Here is a 14,015-nt window from a genome sequence, read left to right on the forward strand (position 1 = left end):
ACAGAAGCAGGATGGATGAGCTCGGATTTCCACTGCCTTTGCAGCATCCAAGCAGACAAGTTTTGCCAGCTGTGGAGGATTAGGAAGCAGCCTCAGATCTGCACACTGATACACTTTTCCCACCCCTCTCCTTTCCCCTGCACCATTCCCTCTGTCCGTGTGCCCTCCCTTAGGGATACTGTGGTTGGAGGGTCAGCTCCTTCCTCTCTCTGGCTCATCCTTGGCCGAGGAATGAGGGCAGCCACTGGAGCAGTGAGCTCTGCTTGTCTGGGTACCCAGTGTTCCCATCTGACAGCCGGGCAGCTCTGCTGCTTGATATTCTGGTCAGGCACCGAGTACAGCAGCAGCAGCACCGGGAAGAAGGGAGGGAGGGGAGCCACCCAGCACAGGGAAAGCCAGGGCTAGCGATGACAGTAACTGTTCTGTTCTTTTCTTTTTTTTTCTTTTTTTTTTTTTTTTTTTAATCTCAGTTGGTTTTGGTTGCTCTTTTGCTCAAAAAAGGCATTTTTTAAAAAATATATTAAACAGATACATTTTACTAAGATGTCTCTTGGCTCGAGCCACTGACAAGAAATGACACTCCCCAAATGAATAGGCTTAAAAAAACCTGTCCCAAACAAACCAAATAAATAAATACATAAATAAAACATTTTCTTTTTTTTTTTTTTTTCCTTTTGCATTAGGGTTTTTTAGTTGTTGTTGTTGTGGTATTTTGTTTTGTAGGGAATGGTGGCCCAGAGGTCTCCGCCGGTGTCTGTGATGGCAGCGTCCCCGGCGCAGGTGCCAGGTCCTTCCCAGGCAAAGGGTGAGACGGTGCCTCAGCACTGCAGCAGACACGAGGTGCTCGTGGAGAGGCCCCAGGGGAGAGCTGCTGGCTCTCCAGGGCTGGCTCTGTGGACCCCCAGCAGCACCGTGTGTGAGGCTATGGCTGCAGGACGGATCACGGGGGATGCAAAGGTGCCAGTAGAAACCTCTTAAAAAGACTACAAAAGTAGAGTGGCGAGGAGGCCGCCACTGGGGGATCCTTACGGTGGGTTAAGCACCTGCTCTGGTGGGACCAGCAGCTGCCTCTGGCCTAGCCACACCCCCTGGGCCATCGCCACACCTCCCCAGCCACCCCCATGGTGGCCACAGTGTCACTGTCTCCGCACTGGGAGCCACTCTGCACTGCATGAGCCATCCCTCCTCCTTAGTCCCACTGGCATCCTCCATCCGCTTGAGCCCCGTGTCTCTTTGGCCAGTTGCTGGGTGTACCATGGAAGCACGCAGTTGGCACTAAGGTAAGGCCTAGATTTAAATTTTTAGGGTGGTTGTTTCTCTCTCCTCCCCAGGAAGTCTTTCCTCCCAGCCCCCGGCCGAGCTCCGAGCGCTCCCAGCCGTTAGCTGCACAGCTTGCCCGTCTCCTGCTCCAGCGCGTTGGGCAGCTTGGCGTTGAAGGCTCTCAAGGAGGACTGGATCCTCGCCACCTCGTTGTTGGCCAGCTTGAGCCGGTGCCGGAGCAAGCAAGTGAAGAGGTCGAGGCGGATTTTGCCAGGGGGTGAGAGCCTGTTCACTCGGTCCCTGATCTCCAGCAGCTGGAGCATGGCTGAGTCCTGGGAGCCCTGGGTGTAGGGGTAGTCCAGCTGGAGGATCAGGTCACGGATAGCGTCTGGCTCAAAGGGCAGGCTGTAGCCAAAGACTTGCAAGCTGTTGATTTTCATGTAGCCCAGGTTCTTGGAGGGATCTGACATCTCCAAGGGTTCATAGTAGATTGTCTCATTGGAGCTGTCATCCAGAGACTTGATGCGGCTCCGCAAGTAGACGTGGACCGTTTCGAAGAAGGTCTTCCACTTGTTGCCCAAGGTGATTGTCCAGTTTTGGCACTGGGCAGAGGCATCCACGGTAGTCCTTTCCCAGTCTGGGAAGCTGCCCTCATTGACAGGCATGAACCAGCTCTCCGAGTGGCTTCCCCCAAAGGGGTTGACATAGATGGCCATGACGGGCTCCAGGGTGCTGTTCTTGGTGAGGCAGATCTGCAGGGAGAGGGCCAACATGACGTGAACCAGCCCGGGCTTGTACTTGTTGCTCTTCAGGGTGAGGAGCATGCGCTTCCTCCAGGAGGGGTCGAACCAGCTGCCCAGGCGCATGTCATTGCTGATGAAGATGGAGTGCACCTCGATGCGGCTGTCCCGTTTCTGCAGGAGGTACTTGAGCTCCAGGTCCTGCAGGTCTGTCTCCAGCCCCAGGTAGTGCTCCAGCGAGTCGGCCACCTCAGGGCGGCAGAAGCCCTGGGTGAGCACGAAGCCGTGGTTGCAGGTCCCGCAGCGGGTGCTGTTGTCCTGGTCACAGCTGGCACAGGCTGGCCCCTCGCCCAAGGCACACGGAATGGACCCCTGGCAGGAGGGCTGCTCGGAGGGACAGCTACAGCTGTGGCTTTCTTCCAGGAAGGTCCCAGGCACGGTGGTCTCGCTGCAGTACAGGAGCGACTGTGCACGGCTCCACCAGTAAGGGAGGGACCTGGTGCAGAGGAAACACAGGAGAGAGGCTTAGATGGCGTCTTTTGGGATGCGACTGACTTTCCCTAGGGATGGAAGAGCTGCCCACCTTGTGTTTGTTTTCTGCTCTGCTGAAAACAGCATGAACCAAGCCCCATTTTTCACCTTCAGGTCCGGACCTGACCTCTCAGGGCTGGTACAGCCACTCCTGCTGCCTGCTCACCCCCAGATGTCCCTCCTGGGCAGGAGCTTCTCCAGTTGCAGCCACAGGGAGGTAGCCCCTGGCTCTAAGCCACCCTTGGGGCATGGGGCAGCGTCCCCAGAAAGAGATGCCATGGCACCCTACCTCTCCTTCGGCAGCTTGAAGCGAGGTTGGCGGTGGCAGCGTTTGCTGAGGTTGAAGAGCCGCCGGATGAGCCGGTAGGTTTTCCTGGACAGCAGCTTCAGGCTGGTGCCCAGCTGTTGGTAGCGATGCTGGACATCCAGGTCCATGGTCCAGAAGTGGGAGATGGCTGTCCTGTTCAGGAAACGGTCTGTGGGGAGTCTTTTCACCAGGGCCTGAAACTCCTCTGTGGGGAGAAGGAGACGGCATCAGCACACCCTGGAGAACCGGTGATGAAGGTGGAGCTGAGAGCAACTTCCCTCCACCTGAGCTCTGAGGTGGAGGGAAGAAGACCACCCTGGAGACCCAGCACCCAGCCTGGGCTGCTCACAAGGGGAAGGAGATGCTTGGTGGGGTCTCCCCAGCCTCACCTGACTCCTCGAACTGGCTGTGGTGGCTCTCCCAGGCTCGCCCCAGCTGGGCCAGGCTGCTCTCCAGCGCCTGGATGTCGGCCTCGGGGCAGTTGCAGCGGGGGAAGGCGGGCTGGCACTGGCAGCGGCAGTCGCTCCGGCGGCACAGCAGCTCCCCGGCAGAGCCGCAGGCAATGTAGCTGAGGGCGGCCGCCACGAACCTCTCCCGCAGGTAGGAGGGGAGCACCGTCTGCAGCCCTGCGAGAGGGAGCAGCCCCGAGAGCACCAGGGCACGCACGGAGCCCCTCAAACATCGCCTGGGTGAGGGGGGCACGAGCCTCCCTCCTTCCTCCCCCCTTCCTGGGCTCCCACCCTCGCATGATTATCATATCAATTGCTGTGGAGCCGCTTGTCTGGGCTCTGCATCGATCTCGGCTCCTCTTGGCAGACAAGCAACAACCTCATCCTGCCCAGCTTTCATTATTTTCATCCCCTCTCCTCCCCAGCCCTGAAATTAGAAGCAGCATCTCATGCCAGCATCCTCCCCTGCAACCCCCTGTGCACCCACAAGCATCCCATGGTAGCACTTGTCCTCCCCCACATCCCCACGAGCCCAGTCCTACCTTGGAGCTGCACTTTGTTCTCAGGGCTCTGCACCAGGACAGAGCTCACCGAGTCCAGGTTGTCATAGTTGCTGCAGCCGAGCGGCCCTGTCCGTGTTTCTGTCACCTAAGGTGGGGACACGCAGGCGGTCAGGGATACAGGAGGGCACACAGGGTGCGCTACCTCGCTGAGAGTGCCGCAGATAATCCCTGACCCCGCTGGCCAAGCCCATAGCCCTCATAGCAGGACGATGGTCGGGAGAGGAGAACTAATTATCTGCTAATTAGCTCGTTGACAGGCAGCAGCCCTGCCTGCAGCCCGCTGAAAAATGTGCCTTTATTAGAGTGCCCAATTTCCCATAAATAATGGGAACGCGTTAAGTTTCCCTGTTCTCTCCTCTCTGGGTGATGCCGTTTCGGGTCTGGCCAGCTGCGAGGGGCCGTGGTGAGGCTGCTGTGTCCCTGGCCGCCCCCCTGCCTACCTTGATGGCAGCCGTGGCGATCTGGATGTGGTGCAGCCGGCGCAGGGTGCTCTCCCGGTCGATGAAGTAGGAGGCTGCCAGCTGGTGCAGGGTCTCCAGCGAGACCCCCGAGCTGTTCCCAGCCCCCCCCGCAGGCTCTGCCCTCCGGCTCAGCTTGCGCTTGTCCACAAAAATGGTCAGGGACTCCTCTCCTGGGGGGACACGTGATACTTTGGAGAGGCTGCTGGGCTCCCCCTTGTTTCTGCTGCAGTGCTTCATTTCCCACTCTCCCTCCTGCGCACAGTCCCAGTGCAAAGGGGGGTGAGCAGGGCGAGCACCCCCAGCACTCACCTCCCAGCGTGGCAGCCAGCAAGAAGTGTGTCCCATACTTTTTGATGAGGCTGTCGGTGATCTGCTGGGGGCTGGGCCGACGCCCCAGCAGTCGGATGTTGCGGATGAATTCAGGGGCCAGGGGAAGCGGAAGGCTGAAGAAATCTTTCCTCTCCAAGGCCAAATTATTCACCTTCCAACGAGCAAACTCTCTGTGGGAGGAGAGCAGCAGCGGGGAGAGGGTGTGAAGTGGGTCTGGCCACGGCACACGGATGCTCTCCTTCCTTTTGTCCCCAGTTTCCAGCTCAGGACAGGTGGAAAACTCTGGTTAGAATCATCCCGACCTCCTCCACTTCCCAGGAAGTGCAGGACCGGCTGCAGACCCTTGCCAGCTATGGATCCGGCCAGGACAAAAGCACCGTCCCTCCCTAAGCCATTGATGGTGATAAAGAGCTACAAGCAGCGGAGATGCCTGATATTGATTAATCCAGCACCTCCAGAAGGCATTAATCACAGCCCAGGGCAGGGCTGGACCCTTTTCCAGCCCATTGGGCTGGTTGGATCTCATCTCTCCTCCAGCCCTGTGCCTACGGATCCAAATGAAAATCCAGCATCTGGGGGTATCATGCTTTTAAATATCAGCAGCAATATTTTGTGGGAAGCTGGAGGTGGGTCCCCTCAGAGCTCCAGATGGGCTGTGAATGTGCCCCCCTGGCCTTGCCCAGCCCTAGGGAGCAGCTGCCTAGCCTGTCACTGCATCTAAAACCCCATGGCCTTGTAAACAACCGGCAGCAAATTTCAGCCTAATCTTTGGCATTTTGCTCTAATTAAAACCAGGCGGTGCCTTTCAGACAGCTTTACCAAGGCTGGATGGGAAAAGAGGGAGAGGGAGGGGTGGATGGGTGCAAAGCAGCAGCTGCTGGGCTTGGCAGATGACAAGTTGCCTACCACCATGACTTTTGGGCCCAGAAGATGGGTTGCAGGGACCAGTAGCAGAGCTGAGGATGAGGCAGGGAGGATGCTGCCTCTCCCCTTGCACACACACTCCCTAGGGGCTGGGGTGCTCCCCCCTCTTCCATCCCAGAGGCAAAGCAAGCCCCGAAGGCTGATAGTAGGTTCTCTGCCTCCAGGGAGGTGTGAGCCAGCAGCTGTCCCTCTGGCTGCTCCTTCCTGTCCCACCACCGTCACCAGCAGCATCCCTGGAGGACGCAGGTCCCTCGGCATGGCAGCGTCAGCACACAGGAAAGAGGAGAGGAGCTCCCTAGGGGTGCCGGGCTGCATAACAAAGCTGCAATCCCGGCACCCACGTCAGCATTCCCCAGAGGCCTTGGCCAGGCTTTGCTCTGCTGCTGAATCCCCCCAGGGCTCAGCATCGGTGGGGAGTGAAAGGGAAAGGGGCTCATTAGCCAGAGGTGACAGCCCCAATTAGGTGCAGGAGGCTGTGGAATGGAGTGGGTTTCCCACAGAGGCTGTCACTGGTGGCCCTTTGCTGTGGTGAGTGGCCCCACTGCTGCCAAACCTGTTTTTCTGCTGGCAAGAAACCCCTCCAGCCTCGGCCCCCATTCCTATAGCATCCCACTGCAGCAGTCCGTGGGCTGATGGCTCTGGGCACATGCCAGGGGCCAGTCAGGGTGGCTCTTCTTGAGACCCAGCAACATCTCACCTCCAGAGTATTGCCAGTCTAGGCAGCTTCAGTAATTTGGCAGAGAGATGTCTTTGTGCACAGAAAACGGACAAAAGAGCATCAGACACACATTGTGGGACATGCTTTGTCTGAAGGGCCTGGGAGGTGGACACCACACACACACTGCCCCTTCTGCTGTCCCCAGTTTCCACCTCTGGGCAGGAGATCTGTAGGTAGAAGATGTCCAAAGGGACTGGAGTATACATGAACCCATCCAGCCCAGTGGGCTCTGTGCCTCCTGCCATAAGGGCTGATTCCATCTCAACCTGTGCACCAAATCCCTCCCAGCTCAGGGCAAATCCTGCGGGGAGCCCGGCCTGGCCATGCCATGAGCATGCTCGGGGGGGCTGCTATTATATTCCCTGGAAAAGCAGCATCTCACATCCACCCACTGTCTGTCCCAATGGACAGCCTCCTCCTGCACGTGGGGGTCTGCACATGTGGATTAGAGAGGGTCTGCCTCCCCTTTGCCGTGCCCCAATAACCCCCCACCCCTCAGCCCCCTCTCGGGCTGCCCACAGCCTCTCACCTGTAGATCCTGTACCTGGTGGTGAAACCCTGCCGGTAGCGCTCCATGAAGTCCACGTACTCCTGAGCTCGGTAGAAGGGTCCCCGGTCGGTGAGGAGCCAGTCGAGGGGCGCCCGGACGGAGGGAGAGGAGGATGAGGAGGAAGAGGAGGGGGTCGCGGGGGCTGCATGGCCCTGGGGCACGGTGCTGCCCGCCCCGCCGGCCACTCCCCAGCGGCAGCAGGCGCTCAGGGCCAGCAGGGCCAGCGGGAGCATCGGCGGGGGCCCGTCAGCACGTGGGAGGTCCTGCCGCCCCATCCTGCTGCTGCCCGGCCGGCTTCTTCATTCTCTCACCCCGCGGCGATCCTCCGGGACAGCCCCGTCCTGCAACGTGAGGACAGCGGCGTGGATACAAACCAGGAGAGACCACAGCCTTTGGAATGCTTGTCGGGATGCTGACAGAGGGAAAGCGACGCTCCCGGGAGAGCCACGAGCCAGGCACGGACTGGTCATGCCACAGGAAATAAGAGTTTATGGGTTGGGGGTGCTGGGTGCTGCTGAAGTTAAATGAAATCCTGGCTGATGGCTGTTTGAGGAATTTCTGGCTTTTTCTTTATGTTTTTCTCTGCAGTACATCAGCCTGTCAAGCTGAGCTTGCTGCTGTGGGGATGGTGGGGATGGTGGGGAGGGCTGCCTCTGCACCCTGCATTGTGGGCATGCATGGCAGGAGCATGTGCAGCTCATTTCAGGTGGGGCTAAAAATAATAATCATGGGGAGCTGGGAAAATGAGCTTCTCCAGGTATGGACTGGATCACGTGTGGTTGATGTTAGACTTTCCTTTGTGTTCTGCAGATGGATGGATGGATGGATGGATGGATGGATGGATGGATCTCCACTCCAAGGTTGGCTAGGCTGGTGGAAGTAGTGTTTTGAGTGCAAAGTAAAGATGGAGCTTTTCTGGCAGCAGCAACCACAAGGCCAGAGCCTGAATTTGCCAGTGCAAGTGGGAGATGGGGAGCTGCAAGGTCTGGCCAAGGCCAGGTGTGCTGTGAGGCAACAACAGCTGTTTGCCTCAAAACAGGGACCCCACTGCTGCAGTACTGCCAGGGAAGATGGTTTTTATTCCAAGAGGGAAGATGGTTTTTATTCCAGGAAGGCAGCTGGAGCCCAAATGCCCATCCCTGCTGAGCGCACACCAACCCTGCGTTCTCCCAAACAGGGCTTTGCTGGATGAATCATCATGCTTTAACATGTAATAATTTGTTTTTTCAATTTTTTTGCTCCATCTCTTCTATTTTTAAACCCTTAAGGGTGCCCTTTGATTACACTTTCTCAGCTTCTCACTCAGCCCTCGAGGCTGGGGCCCTGTGAATTTTAAACAAAAGCTGAGACTTTCACATCACCAGACCGGGGTGCCAGGGCAGTGGGGTGGGCAGCAGCAGCAGGCAGGGCTTATTCTGTTCCCCCACACTCTTTTTTCACGTGTCACCCTGGTTTCTCCCAGCCTAGCATGCAGCCACTTAACAGCCCTGTCACTGCCTCCTGCTCCTGGCACGTGGAGTCCCCCACGGCCACGATGTGACCAAATCCTGGCCCAAACCTGTCCCATGCTGGGGTGGGGAGCAGGCAATGCCTGGTTTCCTCACTCTGTGCTCCAAATGTTGGAGGGGGAATCTGTCACCCCCAAAACACGGCGGGATCCGATGCCAGATTACCGCTGCCCCGTAATCCTCCCTGCCTGCAACCAAAGCTGCGCCGAGGGGAACAGGCAGATGGGATGCAGAGTCTGCCTGAAGCAGACCTGCACTTTGCTTCCCTCCCCAGGAATATCTGCTGGTACAATTAAAAATTAACGTGGCCTGGGGACCAAAGGGATCCTCAAAGCTCAAGATTAAACCCCGCCAGGTCCAGCCTGCAGCCATGGGTTCTGCTGCTGTGCTGAGCCAGGACCAGCCGCCGTGTCCAGGAGAGAATGGTGGGAGCCAGGGTCTGGCAGTAAACCTCGTGGATGGTTTAGATACTGACCATAGGCTAAACCCTCAGTTATTTGATCCCTTTCCCACACAGCAAGGAGGAAAGCAGCACTCTGGATCTCAGCTGAGAAGCCGAGGGAGGGTAAAGCATCCTTGAACAGCATCTTTCTAAACCCTGCCCATGGAAACACACTGCTTGTAGCATTAAATATGGCTGTGACAGCAAAACACCTTGTTTAAATATCTGGTGTGCTGGGACTCTGCCTGTTGCCTCAAACAGGCTTGGCACACCCTATCTCCTCGTCCCCTGTCACCATCCATGGGTTTTAAGTGGTTCCTGTCACACCTCCAGCTGAGGTGGGGCTGGGCAGGGGCTGCTCCCTGGCTGTGTCCTTCTCCCCTCTCCCTCCACACAGGTCTCTAACAGCCTGGGTCTTACAGGGGATGTTAAAGGGGATTTTAAGGGGTTAAAGGAGATGCTTTTCCACAGGTGCCATGGGACATGGCCTCATCCATCACCACCACAGAGTGGTAGGGTCAATTTTGCACCAGCCACTTCACTACTCTCCCTTAGGCTTTCCTAGTGTAAATCAGAAGGACACAGAGTATCCTTCTTTTGATTCAAAGCACAGAGGGGATTTTTTTGGGGTGGGACACACCAGGCAGAGCACTGTCTTTTTCATCAAACCACCCTAGACACTAAATGTTTCCCACCAGCACTAAGCAGCCCCCTGCCATTGCCACCCTGGGGGACATCTTCATGTGCCTTCACCAAGAGAGGCTTCCCATGCTATCCTTCCCCTCCAAATCCCCTCTCCCACCACAGCTAAGGCAGCAAACATCTGGCTCACCATCACTGGGATGTGTATTATGGATAGACCCACTTTGGGCCACCTTTTCCCTTAGGCTGTGGTCCCTAGACCAGCTAGAAACCATTCCAGCCTGCTCTCTGATGCCTTCCCTGGGGAGCTCGTTCCGAGATTAGAGGCTGAGCGTGGGATGTTTCCTTGTGGCTACTTCATGTTTTACTACAGAGCAATAAATATAAGATTTGGTATTTCCAGCACTTGGCCAGGGCAAACTGGTGCAAAACCAGTGAAGATTCCCTCCTGGTACGAAGCAAAGTTTCCAGCCTTGCTAAGCGAGCTTTTATTCACACATCCCTCTTACTCACACCGTGTGTGCCGGTACCTCCGAGGGAGGCTCCTGCTCGGGGACGGGCGCTGACGCACACCAGCACCCTGCCAACAGGAACTGGAAGTCCCAAGCCAGGCAGGAATGGGCAAGGAGGGCCTGTGTGGGAGCTGTGCTGAGCTATGCAGCAGCTTATCCCCCACGGAGCAGCCTTCCTGCACCACTGTCAGCTGGGATGATCTATTTCCTCCTATCGATCAGCAGTTATAGAAAATAAGTATGTGCAGATATTGCCATAGCTCTGTATAGTCCTCAGTCCCTACAGCTGGGGGGAACAGGCTCTGATTGGAGGTGGGGGGGCTGCACTGCTGCTCTGTGGGGTTGGGGCAATGTTTTTCAGGGTGCACCTCCACATGCTCACACCGGGATCCTCCTGGGATGCTGGGGAGAGTAAAGCTCTTTAGAAACAAGTAAACCCCTTGACCTTACTACTAGAGCTGGAAGTAACTTTCTAATCACTTTTCCTTGATCCAAAAAAATGAAGATTTGATGAGAAGCATCTGACAACTCTTTTTTTCTTCTTCCTTTTGATTTAGAGTTTTGCATCACAAAAGTTGGAAAACTTCCAGCTTGTTAATTTTTTTTTTCTCCTCTTCCCCCTTCTATAAAAACTCTGAAGCAATGGAAGAAGAGTGTCAAAGCAAATATTCTTGAAAAATTTTCTAGGACCGCAACATCTTTCAGGACCAAGACCTCCTGAGCTTCTTGCAGCCCACTGTGTCCCCGTTGCCTGCAGCAGAACACCCCGGTGTTCCCCCAGTGATGGCAGATGCATGGCCCACACTGTCACTTGTCACAAGCTACATCTTAAAGAGAGCTTGTGGCAATTTCTAGAGGCACCCCCTACCCTGGGGATGGCAGTGGGGTCGCTTCTGCAGTGGTGTCCTCATCCAAAATAGCTCGAGAGGCCAAAGGAGGGATGTGAGATGGGGGTGGGGGTGCTCAGGTAAGCTGCAAAAGCCTCCCTCTACTGCCCTTGGGGCTGACAGTGACAGCAGCAACATCCTCAGCCTAACATCGGAGTTATGCCGAGGTCCCGCTTGCTTCCATGCCGACGGCATCTCCAGAGCCAAGCGCTCCACCACTAATCAGGCTGAGTTCGATAATTAAGACGTTAGCTAATTGTTAGGGACATTAGCATTGATTTGTGCCCTTTCATGCTGCAGGAGCAGATCTCGAGATACAGAAACTGGGAAGCGTGCACTGGGGAGAGGGGCAGTGGTATTTGCCAGGTGCCGTTGGGAAGCACAGGAATATTCCAGATGGACTCTGGAATGTCCCCTGTGCATGCTGAGCTGAAGCCCAGAGCCAAAGCAAACCCCACTGTCTGTGGCAGGTACACGATACCAGCTGGTGGCAGAGCTGTGGGATGTGCCCAGACACAAGGGCTGGTCCCTGGGCCACAGTGGGAGCAAAGGTACCTCTGTGCCAGAGTGATGGGGAGGGGTCTCGAGCTCCCTGGGGATGCCTTAGTGGGAAGGAACATCAAACCTAGTGACTGAGTCACCTTCTCATTAAACATGGAAAAGCTTTATCAAATTAAGGCCACTTAAAAGAGCCTGGGCAAAGGCTAAGTGCAGTTTAGCGTCTGAAGTGGATTGACTCAGCTGAGCCACGTTTATCTATGAATTCATGCAGGCGCCCAGGCCACCTCTTGCTCTGCCGCCTGCACACCTCGGCACAGACATCCCAAAGGGCTCAATTTTTGCAGGATGCTCCCATTGCTCCGGAGCCACCAGTCTCTCCTTGCTTGGTGGAACCCACCTCCCCTACAGCCAGCCCTGCCTCTCCCGCTGTCTCCTCTGCCCCCTGCTCCGGCTCGATTACGGCTTGCAAGGAGCTGCATCTCCTGTATCCGCACGCTCCCAAGGAAGCGCCAGGGCCTCATTGATCTGCCGGGGTCACTAAGAGAGCGAAGCAGGCACCGCCGGAGCGACAGCAGCGCGGTAATCGCTGGCAAAGTGGGCACGGCGGGGTGCTGGCAGCCACCTGGCAGCCGGCCTCGGAGACACGGCGGGGACAGCCACCTCGGAGCCTCCCGTCCTGCCGGAGCCAAGGGGCTGGAGATCACAGCCGCGCCTGGGAACAGAGTCCCGCTGGGCTCCCGCACCCTCTGTAGCCTGTTCAGTACTATAGCCCAGGGACTCCAAGTCACTGCCCTCCTCTCTGCTCCTGAGACTGGTTAGAAAACCTGTAGGACTCGATGCCTTGGGTTCCTTTTATTAGCTTTTCTTCACATCCTCAAGAGCGAGACACTTGAAGATGAGAGTAAAGGAAAATAGCAGAAAATCCCAGGACTCAGGGAGCCAAGGATTTGCATAAGACATCAAATGAGTTGAAGCCCGGGCCGCTGTCAGGGGAGATGGCAGCTGCGTGCAGCGAGTCGCACCAGTGCCATGTGTTCTGCCCTCTGGCTTTGCACACCCGAGACTTTCACACCTACAGGCAAAAAGCCTCTTAAATAAAGAAATGTGCAAAATACAATTTCCTCCCCCAGCACAGTGACGGCAATAGCAGCTCCGGCTTCCCCACCTTGCGCTGAGCTCTCAGACCAAAGAATCCCTGCAGGTGGATCTTTGGGACTAGGGAAGAGCATCCCTACACCCGAGGGGATGGGCAATAAGAGCAGCCCTGTGCACAAGGGGCCCGGGAAAGAGAGCAGCCCTGCAGCCTCCTCCCCAGGGAGGATGGCTCCTTTCCCCTAACAGATCCTGCATGCCCAGTACCATCCTCATGCAGGAGCTGGGGGCAGTGCAAGGTGAGGAACATTGCTTCCCTTCCCTGCCTTCGCACGAGTGACAAGTGTCACGGACAAGCAGCGATGCACAAGTGTAGCTCAGCATTAGCGGCGCAGGATAAATAAGGTGGTGGGTGGCTGGTGTTGGGCAGAGAGAGGGAGCCCTCCTCTGGGGTGTCAGAGCGTGGCCACTCCCCTTTCCAGCATCCTGCTGCTCCCCAGGTCTCCAAAGTGTCACCGAACGGCCACCAAAGACAGCTCCGCTTCGGAAAGAAGTGCAGGGGCCTCCTTGCAACATCTCCGGGCTGGCAGGGACCCTCCTGGCTGCTGACAGAGAGGGGACACTGACATCTGCCGGCAGGTCCCACCCAGCCCCGCAGCGCCCAGGCTCAGCGTGCCCGGCCCCGGGACCACAGCGGGGCCACTCTGGGACCCGCCACTGCCGCTGCAGGGCGGCCACACGCGGGTCCCCTGGGGAGGGACAGGGCGGGCTGAGTATCCCTGCGCCGAGAGCTGATGCTCTCCAGCGCTTTAAAGACACAGAGTTTTGTTTCTCACTGGAAAGCCGAGCGTTTAGGGACGGGAAGGGAGCCGGGCAGCGGGGACCCCCCGGCTCCCGGAGCGGGGCCGGGCGGGCGCCCGAGGTGAGAGAGCATCTCCCGACGGGTCACGCACCCGCTGCCCGAGCCGATGCTCCGGGTGGTGGAGCGGGGCCCTGCGGTGCGGGGAACGGGCGATTCCCCCACAGGCTATTGATTGATCAGTGCCCATCGGAGAAATGTGTGCTTTAACATTTGCGGGGCATCTCCCCCGGTCCCTGCGGGCGCGGGGTGTCTGACACCGGCATTTCACACCGAGCAGCGCACTCGGCACACAGCAGCAGGTCCCGGCATCCCGGGCACCCCGATGATCCCGGCAGCAGCCGGTCCCAGCGGGCCGGCAGCAGCCGCCCGCACCTGTCGGGCCCCCGAGCGGGGTGGCTCCCGCCCGGGAAGGGCTCGGTGCCTTCCCCTACACCCGAGCTCGCCGGGGAGGCTGAGAAGCGAGCCCGGAGCGGGGACACAACTTGGCCAAGGTCACCGAGCGAGCCGGCGTCGGTAGCCGGGATCTCCGCCCTTGCGGGGCCGCCGCTCGCCACCGCTTCCCCTCCCCATCACCGGCGGGACCCCACTCCGGCTCAAACCCCGTCCCGCAACTCCTCCCCGCGACCCCGCACACTCACCCCAGGCTCCAAATCAGCGCCGGCGGGGCACCGGCCGCCTCTCCTCGGCGTCCCGCTCCGATCCGCTCCGGCTCAGCGGCCCCGGGCGCTGCCCCGCC

The 14,015-nt window shown here is 57.8% G+C and overlaps 1 protein-coding gene across 1 annotated transcript; it reads right to left on the bottom strand.

The window, feature by feature from the left end:
- Positions 1-516: 516 nt before the first annotated feature.
- Positions 517-14,009, bottom strand: BRINP2 (BMP/retinoic acid inducible neural specific 2). Its single transcript, XM_015636948.2, has 8 exons — positions 13,918-14,009; positions 6,813-7,174; positions 4,621-4,811; positions 4,291-4,481; positions 3,830-3,935; positions 3,228-3,464; positions 2,821-3,043; positions 517-2,496 (listed from the first exon to the last, which is right to left on the bottom strand). Exons 2-8 carry the CDS (start codon positions 7,106-7,108, stop codon positions 1,380-1,382), a joined length of 2,361 nt encoding a protein of 786 aa, XP_015492434.1. The 5' UTR covers positions 7,109-7,174; positions 13,918-14,009; the 3' UTR covers positions 517-1,379.
- Positions 14,010-14,015: the final 6 nt, after the last annotated feature.

This window comes from Parus major, chromosome 8 (assembly GCF_001522545.3).
Source record: "Parus major isolate Abel chromosome 8, Parus_major1.1, whole genome shotgun sequence".
NCBI lineage: Eukaryota > Metazoa > Chordata > Aves > Passeriformes > Paridae > Parus > Parus major.

Bases quoted from the DNA above. Each gene is read 5' to 3' on its own strand.
- BRINP2 (XM_015636948.2), bottom strand. From the start codon at position 7,108: ATGGGGCGGCAGGACCTCCCACGTGCTGACGGGCCCCCGCCGATGCTC. The intron at 4,482-4,620 runs GTGAGTGCTGGG...GTGTCCCCCCAG, and splicing joins GCTGGCTGCCACGCTGGGAG to GAGAGGAGTCCCTGACCATT. The intron at 2,497-2,820 runs GTAGGGTGCCAT...CCTCTGCACCAG, and splicing joins TTCAAGCTGCCGAAGGAGAG to GTCCCTCCCTTACTGGTGGA.